At 42.3% G+C, this 15,027-nt stretch overlaps 1 protein-coding gene across 1 annotated transcript in view; it reads right to left on the bottom strand.

The window, feature by feature from the left end:
- Positions 1-15,027, bottom strand: part of LOC126185086 (cysteine-rich with EGF-like domain protein 2) — a 105,687-nt gene that overhangs the window by 39,242 nt on the left and 51,418 nt on the right. Inside the window, exon 5 of the mRNA XM_049927874.1 lies at positions 13,347-13,521. Within this exon, the coding sequence (XP_049783831.1) occupies positions 13,347-13,521 (175 nt within the window). The remainder of the gene's footprint in view (positions 1-13,346; positions 13,522-15,027) is intronic.

Genomic DNA, 15,027 nt, shown 5'->3' on the forward strand with positions numbered 1-15,027 from the left:
CGCGAAAGGCAAAGGTCCCGAGTTCGAGTCTCGGTCGGGCACACAGTTTTAATCTGCCAGGAAGTTTCATATCAGCGCACACTCCGCTGCAGAGTGAAAATCTCATTCTGGAAACACCCCCAGGCTGTGGCTAAGCCATGTCTCCGCAATATCCTTTCTTTCAGGAGTGCTAGTTCTGCAAGGTTCGCAGGAGAGCTTTTGTAAAGTTTGGAAGGTAGGAGACGAGGTACTGGCAGAAGTAAAGCTGTGAGTGCCGGGCGTGAGTCGTGCTTCGGTAGCTCAGATGGTAGAGCACTTGCCCGCGAAAGGCAAAGGTCCCGAGTTCGAGTCTCGGTCGGGCACACAGTTTTAATCTGCCAGGAAGTTTCATATCAGCGCACACTCCGCTGCAGAGTGAAAATCTCATTCTGGAAACAGACTACTACTTAGTTTGCTTGCTCCCTCGCTTCTCTTTAGGGGCTTGCTGGGAAGATTTTTCCGAAGCAGCTTCACGCATGAATGAAGACCATGAAGCTCTTTGTCCAGCAGCTTTTGGCTTCTTGAGCCACTGGCGAGTGTCCGCCGTGGCATTAGTGGAGACCTTGGAAGAGAGGGCCCCCAGGGGACCCCTTCTGCACAAGTGGAGCCGTAGGAGGCTGTTGCTTCTCCAGCAGAGGAGAGTGGACCGATGTCCCGTGTTTGGGGATTTGCCCCCTATCACCAAGGGGGCAGATGTATTCTGGTGGGCTGGAGGGGCCCCTGTTCATGGCACAGAGGGAGGAACGACTGGCACATTGGACGGCGATGGTGATGGTGATGTAGCTGCAGCGTATGTCGACGTCAACCGAATTGGGTGTAATCTTTCTAATTTACATTTAGCCTCTGTGTAAGTAAACTGGTCCAGGATCTTTTGCTCCATAATTTTCCACTCCTGTTGGAGTACTGGGCAGTCTGACGAGCAGAGGGAGTGGTGCTCTCTACAGCTGATGCAAGTGGGAGGTGGCACACATGAAGTATCTGGGTGCAGTGGACGTCCGCAGTCTCGACATGTGGCACTGGAAGTGCAGCGGAAAGACATGCGCCCGAACTTCCAGCACATAAAGCACCGCATAGGGAGAGGGACATATGGTTTAATATCACAGGGGTAAACTATCACCTTGACTTTTCAGGCAATGAATCACCTTCAAAGGCCAAGATGACGGCACCGATAGCAACCCTCTGGTCTTTGGGTCCCCTGTAAATACACCAGATGAAATGAACACCTTGCCATTCTAAATTAGCGTGGGGCTCGTCTTCAGACTGCAAGAGGAGATCACAATGGAAAATAATCCCCCGGACCATGTTGAGGCTTTTATTGGGAGTGATGGAAACAGGAATATTACCCAGCTTGTCACAGGTGAGTAACACTTGGGTTTGGGCTGGGGCTGCTGTCTGAATCAAGACTGCGCTGTTTCGCATCTTGGACAGTGCTGTCACTTCTCCAAACTTATCCTCAAGGTGTTCAATGAAAAACTGAGGCTTTGTAGGTAGAAAAGAGTCCCCATCAGTTCTGCTACAGACTAAAAACCGAGGCGAATATGACTTTCCATTCGGTAGCTGTACGTGCCATACGGTCACCAGCAAGAGGTGACTCAGTCCGCTTCATTGAAGGTCATCCGCCCTGATGCCATCCACTCCGATCAGGGGCTCTCCCCACGCACGCCACCCAGCCACAGCAAAGGCAAACTGGCATGAGGGCCATTGCCGGGAGTCCTCATGACCCAGGAAAACGGGCATCTACTCCTTGGCATATGTGGGGAGTTTACAGCTCAGGCAACAGTAGTGCGACTCCTGTGTTGTCAGGGGGCTACCACAAAATTGGTAAATGACGGCCCCACCACAACGGACTGGCTACCATGCTGGATATTGGATGCAGAGAAATCCAATATTGTCATGGGGGCAAAAGAGGACAGGAGACAATGGAAGAAGACGACATACCCTGGAAAAGTGTCCTCGCCCAAATAGTTGAATCGCAGGTGGATCTGCAAAGCCATCACAAGATATTCAGGAGATCGAATCTAAGGGCACTCGTGCACCACATATGATGTCCTTCCCCATATGGCCCGCACTTCTGTAGAATTTTGAAAGTGGCAGGTCAAACCACAGAATGAGACCTGAGCACATAGGGCTGAAAAGTGAGAGACTCCTTTTAGTCACCTCTTACGACAGGCAGGGATACCTCAGGTCTATTCTAACCCCCAGACCCACAGGGGGGCCGCCTAACTGTCATAGTACTTGAAGTGGATCCTAATGCAGTTTGGAACTCCTGGGTGATGGTCTGGATAGATGTCTGTCTATTTCATGTTATTACCCTCTTTAACCCTTTGACTGCTGTTGACGAGTTTACTCGTCATGCTGCGTGCCGCTCCCTGGGCCCTAATGACGGCCGCCGGTTTTCCCCTGAGTGCTGTTTACGAGTTAAAGTCACACCCGCTTGCCGGCCGCTGAGCGCTGATGACGAGTATAGGTGCGCCGCTATAGTCTGTCTGTAATCTCAAGAGCGAGCAGCGCTTTTGGTGGGGGAAGTGGCCTTTCCCGGAAGAACGCTGTCACTGGCCTACAGGGGCACCCAAAAGCAGTTACCCGTTACCTGTCCAGCGGTGTAGATCGGCGTGCAGTGATATACGTTGTTTCTGTTCGTGGCTCGTAGTTTCCAGTGTCAGTCAGTTAACTCTGTATACTCACTGATATACTTAGGTATCAGGAAGTGATGGATAATTGCCCTGCAATTCAAGAAAATGTGCAGAATACAAAGAGGAGGTATCTGCGGAGTAAAGAGCGTCCAGTCGTCTCTAATGTTATAACAGCGTGTGTAAGGAGGCGACACAAAAAGAACTGTTTGCTAGTTTTACCAGTCCCATTCAAAGGGCTGCAATTTATGCAAACGTGAGCCTCGCCACAATAGGGCACATAAGGAAGGAACGCGAAAATAAGTCGCATGGTTTACTGGAATCACCAGAAAGAAAACTAATAATTTCAGGAGGAAACCCATCATTATAGACAGTTTCACAAAGTCGGTTATACGACAAACGATGGAGGACTTTTACATGAACAAAACACTAGTACTGACGTTATGGAAATTGGTTACTGCCATGAAACGAAAAATAGATTTTCGTTGGCAGAAAGATGTTTTACACAAGACACTTGAAAGACAGTACTGGGTTAAGGATGGGATTATTGGAGACATGCTAGACACCATAGTTATAAATTTAGAAAGTGACGACGACGACAGTGACACTGTTGATGACAACGTCTAAAATACGATGTAGTAAACAGGCAATGAATAATTTCTTAAAAAATACGTTGTGTGCCCTTTCAAGCACGACTCTGCTCATACGCTATAAAGTTTCTTTTGGTGGAAATTTACTACATGGTAGTAAAAATGTTAAACAGTTTTCCAAGATAAATACAGCCAAATGTGGTTCAATGCAATAAATACCTTTATCAATAGTTATAAAAAATCAGTAATAATATAAGAACTTCATCCTAAATTTAATTAACTATTCGCTAGTAGAATGTGATTCAATACTTAAAACCTTTGACGCTTATGGAACAGCAGCAATTCAATGTATTCTGTCACTAAATTTCTGTTATTATTGACCTAATTCTAAGACATATTGCTTAAAACATGTGCGCAATGGCTATTCTAAACACTGCTGAAATTTCCTTTGAAACATCTGCACCGATTCTGGAGTTCCATGTAAAAAGCTTGACATACGAGATGCGTTCACATCATCATCATCATCATCATCATCATCATCATCAATTAAGACTGATTATGCATTTCAGCGTTCAGTCTGGAGCATAGTCCCCCTTATAAAATTCCTCCATGATCACGATTCAGTGCTAACATTGGTGCCTCTTCTGATGTTAAGCCTATTACTTCAAAATCATTATTAACCAAATCCAGGTACCTTCTCCTTGGTCTACCCCGACTCCTCCTACCCTCTACTGCTGAACCCATGAGTCTCTTGGGTAACCTTGCTTCTCCCATGCGTGTAACATAACCCCACCATCTAAGCCTGTTCGCCCTGACTGCTACATCTATAGAGTTCACTCCCAGTTTTTCTTTGATTTCCTCATTGTGGACACCCTCCTGCCATTGTTCCCATCTACTAGTACCTGCAATCATCCTAGCTACTTTCATATCCGTAACCTCAACCTTATTGATAAGGTAACCTGAATCCACCCAGCTTTCGCTCCCATACAACAAAGATGGTCGAAAGATTGAACGGTGCACAGATAACTTAGTCTTGGTACTGACTTCCTCCTTGCAGAACAGAGTAGATCGTAGCTGAGCGCTCACTGCATTAGCTTTGCTACACCTCGCTTCCACTTCTTTCACTATGTTGCCATCCTGTGAGAATATGCATCCTAAGTACTTGAAACCGTCCACCTGTTCTAACTTTGATCCTCTTATTTGGTGCTCAATCCGTTTATATCTCTTTCCCACTGACATTACTTTCGTTTTGGAGATGCTAATCTTCATACCATAGTCTTTACATTTCTGATCTAGCTCTGAAATATTACTTTGCAAACTTTCAATCAAATCTGCCATCACAACTAAGTCATCCGCATATGCGAGACTACTTATTTTATGTTCACATATCTTAATCTCACCCAGCCAGTCTATTGTTTTCAACATATGATCCATAAATAATATGAACAACAGTGGAGACAGGTTGCAAACTTGTCTTACCGCTGAAACTACTCTGAACCATGAACTCAATTTACCATCAACTCTAACTGCTGCCTGACTATCTATGTAAAGACCTTTAATTGCTTGCAAAAGTTTGCCTCCTATTCCATAATCTCGTAGAACAGACAATAACTTCCTCCTAGGAACCTGGTCATATGCCTTTTCTAGATCTATAAAGCATAGATACAATTCCCTGTTCCACTCTTAACACTTCTCCATTATGTGCCGTAAGCTAAAGATCTGGTCCTGACAACCTCCAAGAGGCCTAAACCCACACTGATTTTCATCCAATTTGTCCTCAATTAATACTCGCAGTTTCCTTTCAACAATACCTGAGAAGATTTTACCCACAACGCTGATTAAAGGGATACCTCTGTAGTCGTTACAATCTTTTCTGTTTCCATGTTTAAAGATTGGTATGATTACTGCTTTGGTCCAGTCTGATGGAACCTGTCCCGACTGCCATGCCATTTCAATTATCCTGTGTAGCCTTTTAAGACCTGACATTGCACTGTATTTGATGAGTTCCGACTTAATTTAATCCACCCCAGCCACTTTACTGCACTGCAATCTGTTGATCATTTTCTCCACTTCCTCAAATGTGATCCTATTTCCATCATCATTCCTATCCACCCCATTCTACCTCGAAATCTGAAACATTACTGATCGTATTTTCACCTACATTGAGCAACTCTTCAAAATATTCCCTCCATCTGCCCAAGGCATCAACAGGATTCACCAGCAGTTTTCCTGACCTGTCCAAAATACTTGTCATTTCCTTCTTACCTCCCTTTTGAGGACTGCTAATTACACTCCAGAATGGTTTTCCAGCAGCTTGACCCAAAGTCTCCAACCTGTTACCAAAGTCTTCCCAAGATTTCTTCTTGGATGCTGCAATTATCTGTTTGGCTTTGCTTCTTTCTAAAACATAACTTTCTCTGTCTAGCTGAGTTCTAGTACGTAGCCATTTTTGATATGCCTTCTTTTTTTTTTTACAGGCTGCCCTGACTGTGTCATTCCACCAAGCTGTTTGCTTCATCCTACCTTTACACACTGCTATTCCAAGACATTCTTTAGCCACTTCTAGTACTGTGTCCCTGTACCTTGTCCATTCCTTTTCCAATGACTGTAATTGACTACATTCAACTAACTGGTACCATTCTGAGATCACTGTTATGTACTTGTGCCCGATTTCCTTATCCTGAAGTTTCTCCATTCTTATCCTCCTACATATGGACCTCACCTCCTGCACTTTCGGCCTCACAATACCAATTTCACTGCAGATTAAATAATGATCAGTGTCATCAAAGAATCCCCTGAATACATGTGTATCCCTCACAGCCTTCCTGAATTCCTGATCTGTTGTTATATAGTCAATGACAGATCTGGTTCCTCTGCCTTCCAAAGTATACCGGTGAATGTTCTTATGTTTAAAAAAAGAGTTTGTGGTTACTAAGCCCATACTGGCACAGAAATCCAAGAGTTGTTCCCTGTTCCTGTTGGCCTCCATATTCTCTTCAAATTTACCCATAACCTTTTCATACCCTTCTGTTCGATTTCCAATCCTGGCGTTAAAATCACCCATGAGCAGAACACTGTCCTTGTCCTTTACTCTAACAACTACATCACTGAGTGCCTCATAAAAACTATCCATCTTATCTTGATCTGTCCCTTCACAATGCGAATATACTGACACAATCCTAATTTTCTTGCTAGACACTGTCAAATCTATCCACATCAGTCGTTCGTTTACATACCTTATTGCAACTACGCTGGGTTCCATTTCTTTCCTGATGTAAAGCCTTACACCCAATTGTGCTATTCCTGCTTTGACTCCTGACAGGTAGACCTTGGTTTCTCCCACTTCCTCTTCTTTCTCACCCCTTACCCGAATGTCACTAACAACTAAAACATCCAACCCCATCTTACTTGCAGCCTCTGCCAGCTCTACCTTCTTCCCAGAGTAGCCCCCATTGATATTAATAGCTCCCCATCTCGTTACCATTCATTTGCCGAGTCGTATCTTAGGAGTCCCTGGTTTGTCAATTAGAGGTCGGACTCCGTCACCTCCAAAGGTCCGAGGCATTTTGCTCTGATTGTTGCCAGCCTCATATTAAAGTACCAGGGAAGCAGGTTGCTAGCCTTATTTGCCCTGGGTCCCATTGAGTTTTACCCCTAATGGTTGAGGGACTAACCGGTGGATTTGGTAGTCTTTGCCATTTGAGCACAAAGGTGACCACGACTCAGAACATGTCCGAGATGCCCAGCCTTATTCCAAAGTAACTGGTATCCCGACTGTCAGGACCACTTACTTGGCCACTCATACGTTGCCCGTGGTTCACGAACTAGGACATGACAACAGGAGCCCACACCATGAACCATATGCGTTCACATATTAATTTTTATTTTTTTATTTTTTGTAAGAACTTTATTTGTTAATCTACTTTTCAGACTTTTTTAGGAAGACAGGCAAAAAAAGTAATACAACACATGAAATCATAAATTTCTGGTCACTTTTTAAACACTCTTCGTATTGCAAGAATTGTTAAGTTTCAATGCAGCCCTTCAAAAGAAACTTCTAACTTTTAGTAGAAACACAAAGTAGGAACAAACCTTAAATTCTACAGATTGACTGCACTATATGGGATTCGTTTTACGAATAGCAATAGATGACATGCACAGGCATTTGGTTCTATGTTTTTAGTAGAATTCTGACTTCCATTTTTATGTTAATATTATTTACTCTATAATGATCTGTTTCGGAAGAAGCTATCGTCTTTTGTATTCGTATAGTCTTAATGCATTTGTCTAAAAATAATCGCAGCCGGAACATATCTATACACGTCGCCACAGATTTAAAGTGTGCGCCGCAGCAGGGCCGGCACTACGTTGTGAAACAGCCTGTAGAAGTGCCCTGTGACATAGATGGGTAGGCAGAGTGTGGACTCTGCTCACTCTTCAGTTTACCGACAGACTATACCTGAGTGCTGATGACGAGATAACTCTGACAGCGGACTTCCCGACCCATGTCTCAGAAGCCTTTCGAAGTTCTGGCCGCTAGCTTGTCTGTTGTGAGCCTAGGCTTCGCACCACAGTTCATTGTTCATCGGGAGTATTCTCCTTGATGAATAAATAAAACTGATTCGTTTCATCAGCTATATATTTCATCAGTTCTTGTGTAAAGAATAACATGAAAACTGACAGAATACTTGACTCATTCCCTATTTGACACACATGTCCCGACAGCGTATCATCAAATGCGTGATTAACTGGCTGAAAGTCATTTTCTTTCCAGTCAAACATATCACTAAAACGTGCTTTCTTCATAGGCATTTCACTATCACTTTCTGATTCTTCAGATTCAGAACAACTAACATCTCTTGTCGAAACATGAGACTGCTTTGACACCCCTGCTGATGTGGATGGTTTATGAATAGAGCTTTCGGACTCTGTGGAAGAGCTATCACTTTCATCAAAATCAAGTAGTTCACCCTCACTGTTGCCCCTCGTAAGAATCTCCATGATTTCTTCCTCAGTGCAACCACAAAGTCTTAGATTTAAAAATCTAGTCAGTTGCCGTGCTCCATTTCTGACTGTATCACTAGTCAGTATAAGAATAATACGAATATAAACATGACATCATATGTATATTCTTACACGTTTGCTCTTGTCTCATTCCAGTTTCGTAGTTTATTAGGCAGACAGGATTTAAATGAGATAGCAGCAAACACGAAAGAATACATGGCATAATGTTCACATTCTTCTACCTTTTCTTTTAATTTATTTACCGACGCAGAGGTTTTGGTGTCAGTATTTATATTCATGCCTGCAAAGCACGCCGTTGTAGCACTACATATATTCGACGGCAGAAGTTAGTTTTGGCGGCACCTACCAACATTTTTCAGAACTTTGCTTACTTTGCACTCGATTCTAAGCCGCAGGCGGATTTTTGGATTACAAAAACTGGGAAAAAAGTGCGGCTTAGATTCGAGTAAATATGGTATCTAAGAAACTGCGTGCCATGTTCAGAGTTAAGTCACCCACAAATATCCTCTGTCACGCACCATGCAGTGGCTTGCAGAGTATCTATATAAGATGTAAATGTACCACTACATAAGTTGCCAGAGGCAACTAAGCTTTTGAGATGACTGGAATGGATATTTTAGGACCTTTTAGCCAAACAACAGTGAGAAGCTGCTACATTCTGACAATCATACATCAATTCTCCTAACATGTGTCAATGATGCTATTCCAAATCAACAGGTGAACACAGTAGAACATTCAATGATAAATAATTGTCTATTGAAGTTCCATGTTCCAGAGACAATAATCACAGATCAGGGCACCAACTTCATCTTAGATCTGATGAAGCAGTTGTGTTGACTGCTATGTATTCACAAACGGCAAACTAGCCCATTACCTTCACAGGCTAACAGAAGTGCTAGTTCTGCAAGGTTCGCAGGAGAGCTTCCGTAAAGTTTGGAAGGTAGGAGACGAGGTACTGGCAGAAGTAAAGCTGTGAGGACGGGGCATGAGTCGTGTTTGGGTAGCTCAGTCGGTAGAGCACTTGCCCGCGAAAGGCAAAGGTCCAAGAGTTCGAGTCTTGGTCCGACACACAGTTTTAATCTGCCAGGAAGTTTCATATCAGTGCACGCTCCACTGCAGAGTGAAAATCTCATTCTGGAGAAGTGGAACACGTTCACCACACAACAATTAAGGTGCCTAGTTATTACATCAATAGTCCTCACAGTGACTGTGATGTTTTCTTACCATATTTTTTTAGCAGCATAGAATACATCATGGAAATAGGGGGAGTATAATAAGGTGGTTTATTTTTAAGTGAATTCGTGCAGTTACACTAACAACTCATGTCAGGTGGCATAAGTAGGCTTTTGTTTATAACTGATAATGTATGTATGTATGTATGTATGTATGCATGCATGCATGCATGCATGCATGGACAACAGATCTCTCAAAGCAGGTATGGGGAGAAATTGCAGCTTCCTTTCACCAGGTAGCATCACCACCAAGGATGACCACAATGTGAATAATACTTCTGGCAGTACTGTACTTCTTCAGCAAGAAAGGGGTAGGCGCATTGCGAGATCAATGAATGGAAGAGGCGTATTGTTCTCTAGACAGGAAGACATCTTACCGAGCCACCATTAGACATTAAAATTAACATACAATATGTGGGAAGTCAGAAAGTACGATTGCTGAAGGAAACTTTTTCAACTACACCTGGAGGCTGAGAAGCTGGGAATGTTGGGAGAAGTGCAGGGAGAATACTGAGGTTACAGCTCTCCTATAAATGTGTGTGAAAACAATTACACCAAGTGGTGAATTTGGTATAGGACACACTGCAGCAATATGAGAGACGTTGGTTCGACATGGGAGGTTGGTTGTTGAAAAAAGTACCCTGTACTTTAGAAACCAATGATATATGGGAGCTCAATGATACTCTGATGCAGGTGAGAGGAATGGTGGATAGTAATAAAGCTATAACTGAGTGGTACACTATACAGTTGGTGAGCATTAAAACAGGTTGTGCTAAACAACACTCAAATGCTATGGAAACCAAAAGCAGAACTGACATGTTATGTGAAAATTTCCATTCACACGGTGAATCAGGATCTGAATGTTATACAGACCCAGCTAGATTTGTTGGACACCAGGACTGCCGCAGCAAGACTCTTGTAAACACTGGCCAACAATATACTGGATGAAAGTTCCTGGCAGATTAAGACTGTGTGCTGGACCAAGATTCAGGTCTGGGACTTTTTCCATTCACGGGCAAGTGCTCCGCCGATTGAGCTACATAAGCATCACTCCTGTCTTCATCCTCATAGCTTTACCTCCACCAGTACCTCAGCTTTTACTTTTCAGACTTTAAACAGTGTGAGAGCCATGCTTGGGTAGGTCAGTTAGTAGAGAACTTGTCTAAAAAAGGTAAAAGTTCCAAGTTCGAGTCTCAGCCCAGGACACATTTTTAATATGCCAGGAAGTTTCATATCAGTAGTGCACACTCCATTGCAGGGTGAAATTTTCATTCTGGAAATACACTGGGTGCCCAAGTAGAGGTAACAGAGTTGCAGGAGGCCATACACCATGTGGTGCATGAGCAGTTGACCCCTACACTGTTCCCTTCTGAATAATTCCTGGCTGGCCTAAAGAAAGCCCAGAAGTAACTAACAACTGCATTAGAGCTAATCACCACACCAGATGAGAAAACATTATCACTGTTTTATCAGGCCACAACAGTAGGAATCAACACCAACTGTGCCCTACTGTGTGCTGGTCTGATTTCCAGTGACAACAACCAATGTCTGGTATGGACATTTTACAGTCTACCTCTACCTGGTACGATGGAACACACTGGGAAAGCACGTACAAATTAGAATGAAAGACGTAATGTCGATTTTAAAGAATGGAAGAATTATGCATTAATGTTAGCAGATGAACATCGTCAGAGAGAGTGGGTCACAAAACGCCCGACCTAAGTGATCCAGATCAACTCAAGGGGATGCATGGTGCAATTATTCCTAGTGGGAACAGGAGCAGAAGGATGCCCGTGGGACACACTGGTATCACAACCTTATTTTCAGAGGAGGACAGTACACCAGATAAACCTATCAGCAAGGTCAAAATATGGACACAGTACACTTAGGGCCGCAAGGCAGCGATTTGCCAATTAGTGGCACAACTTCTGACATCAGTGGACAAACTTTTCATCTCCCATCTATCCTAATTGAAACTACCATTGAGAATGTGATGCAACCTTTGTTGAATCAGCTAGATAAACCACTGAAGGCACTCCCAGCCCATAATCTAACATTCCTCAATGATACCATGGAATTAATCATCTTCATACACTGAATGTGTTAGTAACAACTCTAAAAGCACACACACTTGCAAAGCAGCTCCAGCATATTTAGCAGTATCACAGTTCTCAGTATCACGGAGACGTGATTATTGGTGTTTGAAGTATCATTATTGTCTTCACTTTAAGTTGTGCAGCCTGTGTCTATGGTAAAAAACTGCCCACCCATCTGAGCTCCTTTACACCAGTTACCTGCTGAGTGGGTCAACCTTAGGAAGAAGGTATTTTTAAATAGCCAATTAAGGTTGGGGCTCAAGCACTATTAGAATAATGAAAATCTAAATGGGAAACAGTTTGCGATATAGTGGATCAGCTCTGCCAAAGAGGATAGGTGTGTGAACCACAGCTCTGCTGAGTACAGAGGAAAGGACCCACGACAGATTCATCGAACCTTGTTGGTCGGTGGGAGAAGAAACCTTAGTGGTCGGTGTTCTTGTGGAAAAAGCCTTATTCAGACTATGTTGACATTGCTGTAGTTATCAGCCGGAGCTCCTGAAGAGTTGCAATACTTCCACAGCACACCAAGACTGTGCTTACAACGCCCATCCACCACCCTGTGCTGCGGCCATGCCACACCCCTATCCACTGCCCTGTGCTGCAGGCATGCCACACTGTCGTTTGCTGCCCCGTGTTGTGCAGCCTATTCTGTCGGTAAATTCATTGGCTGGCAGCACTGACACTGCCATCCAGTTATCTGCCCAGATGGTAACTAATAAATAACAAGTAGCTGCTGGTGGTCGGTTTTGACATGGCGACCTGCACCACGCCAGCCTGCGATGCTAAACATTACATCAGCTGCGAGCACCACATCTTGCAACAAACACATTCTTTTTCTATCAATTTTGTCTTCTGGCTCATAGTGTGGCAAATTCAAATTAATTTGTCTAATCATTCACAAAACAGTGCTAATTTCGTAAAACATAGACATTACATTATCAGATTACTATTTATTACTGAGCTCACAGCTGTACAACAGAACACAAGAATGTGATAATATACTGACATCCTATAATTCCTTTTCCGAAACAATGTTGTCAGGTTGTCTACGACGTGTATTGTCACTATTTCATGTCACACATACATGGCTTGAAAAACATGTACCCCGATATGTAGTACTGGAAACATTCCAGACTAAGAGAAGCCAGCCCGTTACTTCCAGCCTGGAGGATAGCCCCAGTCCCACACACACTAGCAAATTGGCACTGTCACACACACACACACACACACACACACACACACACACAGTGATAACCAATAAGACAATACTTGGATAATGGAGACACAAGCTCTAACAATCATTTTGTACCGTCTAGTGTCCAAGCAGTAAGAGTATTCAGACATATAAAAAGTTTTCACAAAACTAACCGCGAATGGAATTTCAACACAATATACATACAGTTATGGGAAGAAATGCCCATATTTAAGACCAAAGACAGGAGAAAATTTATTAATAATAACTGACTTACCAAAGTAAAGTACAGACTACAGGTCTCAACTGCAAAAACACACTACCATACACAAGTTGGTGGGAAGAACAAGATACATTACCATTAAATAAGCAGGAGATGGTTTCACATGTAATGGTAAGATCATATTCAAATTATACTAATTTCTCTATCTCTCTGTATTAATACTTTTCCTTGTCTTACTAGTTTTAAAAGTTCTTTCTGAAACCACCACACAATCATTCCACACTCCAAAACAATTCAAAATAAAATAAAAATATAAAAAACAATTTTTTTTTTTTACCTTTAGGACCTGCTCCGGAACAGCCATTAACACACGACATATGGCAAGGAGAGCAAAGTAGTTTGGTGTCATCACGGTATGCTTCATAGCTAGTTTCATTACATCGATCACAGTTATCACCAGAATAACCAGAATCACACAAACATTTACCATTACCTTTACGTGTGCCTGCACCCTGGAATAAGGAACATTTCTGTAAGCACCATTACACATTACAATGATATAGGCAACAGGTACAGAGGAATGGGGAAGAGGGGTTGGGTAATGGAGGGGTGGGGAGAGGGGGGGGGGGAGAGAGAGAGAGAGAGAGAGAGAGAGAGAGAGAGAGAGAGAGAGAGAGAGAGAGATCGACATAATTTTAGCATGGCATTCCTTTTTAAACACAGATAAAACAACAATAACGGTGAAATAGGAAAGCAAAGGTACACAATTCTAAACTTTACTTTTGAGTGCAAATTAATCATGACGAAAAATAATTTTAAATAACAGGCAGAGAATAGAATGGACGAGGACTTAGTGTAAAGCTTAAACCATACAATTTTGTTATTGTGATTACTGAATTGCATGAAGGCGATTAAAGAAAATATTTTTGGATGTCAATCTTGTTTGCTTTTCACTAAACTTACATTTCATATAAAACAACAATGAAGCATAATAGGGCACAGTTATATTCTGCCTTTTTTTACAGTGATCTATATGAATTATATTCTGGAAATACCTAAACATACTACCCATTACCTAAACAACTGATAAAAATTGTCTTTTCTCTCTCTAGCATATCTTTAACAAGGCTTACCCATTTTTTAACTGCTACTTAAGTTCTGGTGGTTATGACAGATCACGACATCATCCACAATCACAAACTGGGGAAAATCCAACAGATTACACTTTAAACATTGCCAAAAACTTCACTGAAACCTTATCCCAGACAAATTATTTTCAAAATTAGCTAAACTGGCGCCTGCCAGGCACAATTTTTTTTTCCCCATTTACAGCTTTTTGTACAAGGTACTGTGTACTTATTCAATGGGTATTTCAACGGCCTTCGCTATGCCACATACTTTTACTCTCTTGATTACCATTTTGAGGTCCAGATGGACCCAAAACAGAAAATTGTAGAATCATTTATAGAAAAATATACCAATGAATTCTTGTAAGGGCAATAACATTATAATAATGAAAGAAGATCCCAAACAGATGATAGTGCTATTGTCAGCTTTTAACTGTAAGGCCAAGTAGTTGCACACAAAAACAATGGTTATCTATACAGCTGTGATAACAATGAGGCATTGTTATAGACACACACAAAAAATTGTGGTAAGTGACTGGTTGAGGCAGATGCGTGAAGCAGCTTCAGCAAGCCTGCTGCAACTCTCAGGGATCTTCTTCCACCAACTCTACTATAGTCTGGTTGTCGGACATGTGTGTACATATTTATTAATAACAATACTACAAGAATTACATATACATTTTATTTTAACTAACCTTCACTGAATGCATTTCTCCCAAGACAATATGAACATGAAAACACACACACACACACACACACACACACACACACACACACACACACACACACACTTTTCAATGAAAGGTGAACATTTATTTTCAATAATTCAGAGAGCAAGAGTCAATTTCCAGATGGAAATCTTTTATGAGAAAAGCAGAGAACACTGTTTTA

Source organism: Schistocerca cancellata, chromosome 4, assembly GCF_023864275.1.
Source record: "Schistocerca cancellata isolate TAMUIC-IGC-003103 chromosome 4, iqSchCanc2.1, whole genome shotgun sequence".
Classification (NCBI taxonomy): Eukaryota; Metazoa; Arthropoda; class Insecta; order Orthoptera; family Acrididae; genus Schistocerca; species Schistocerca cancellata.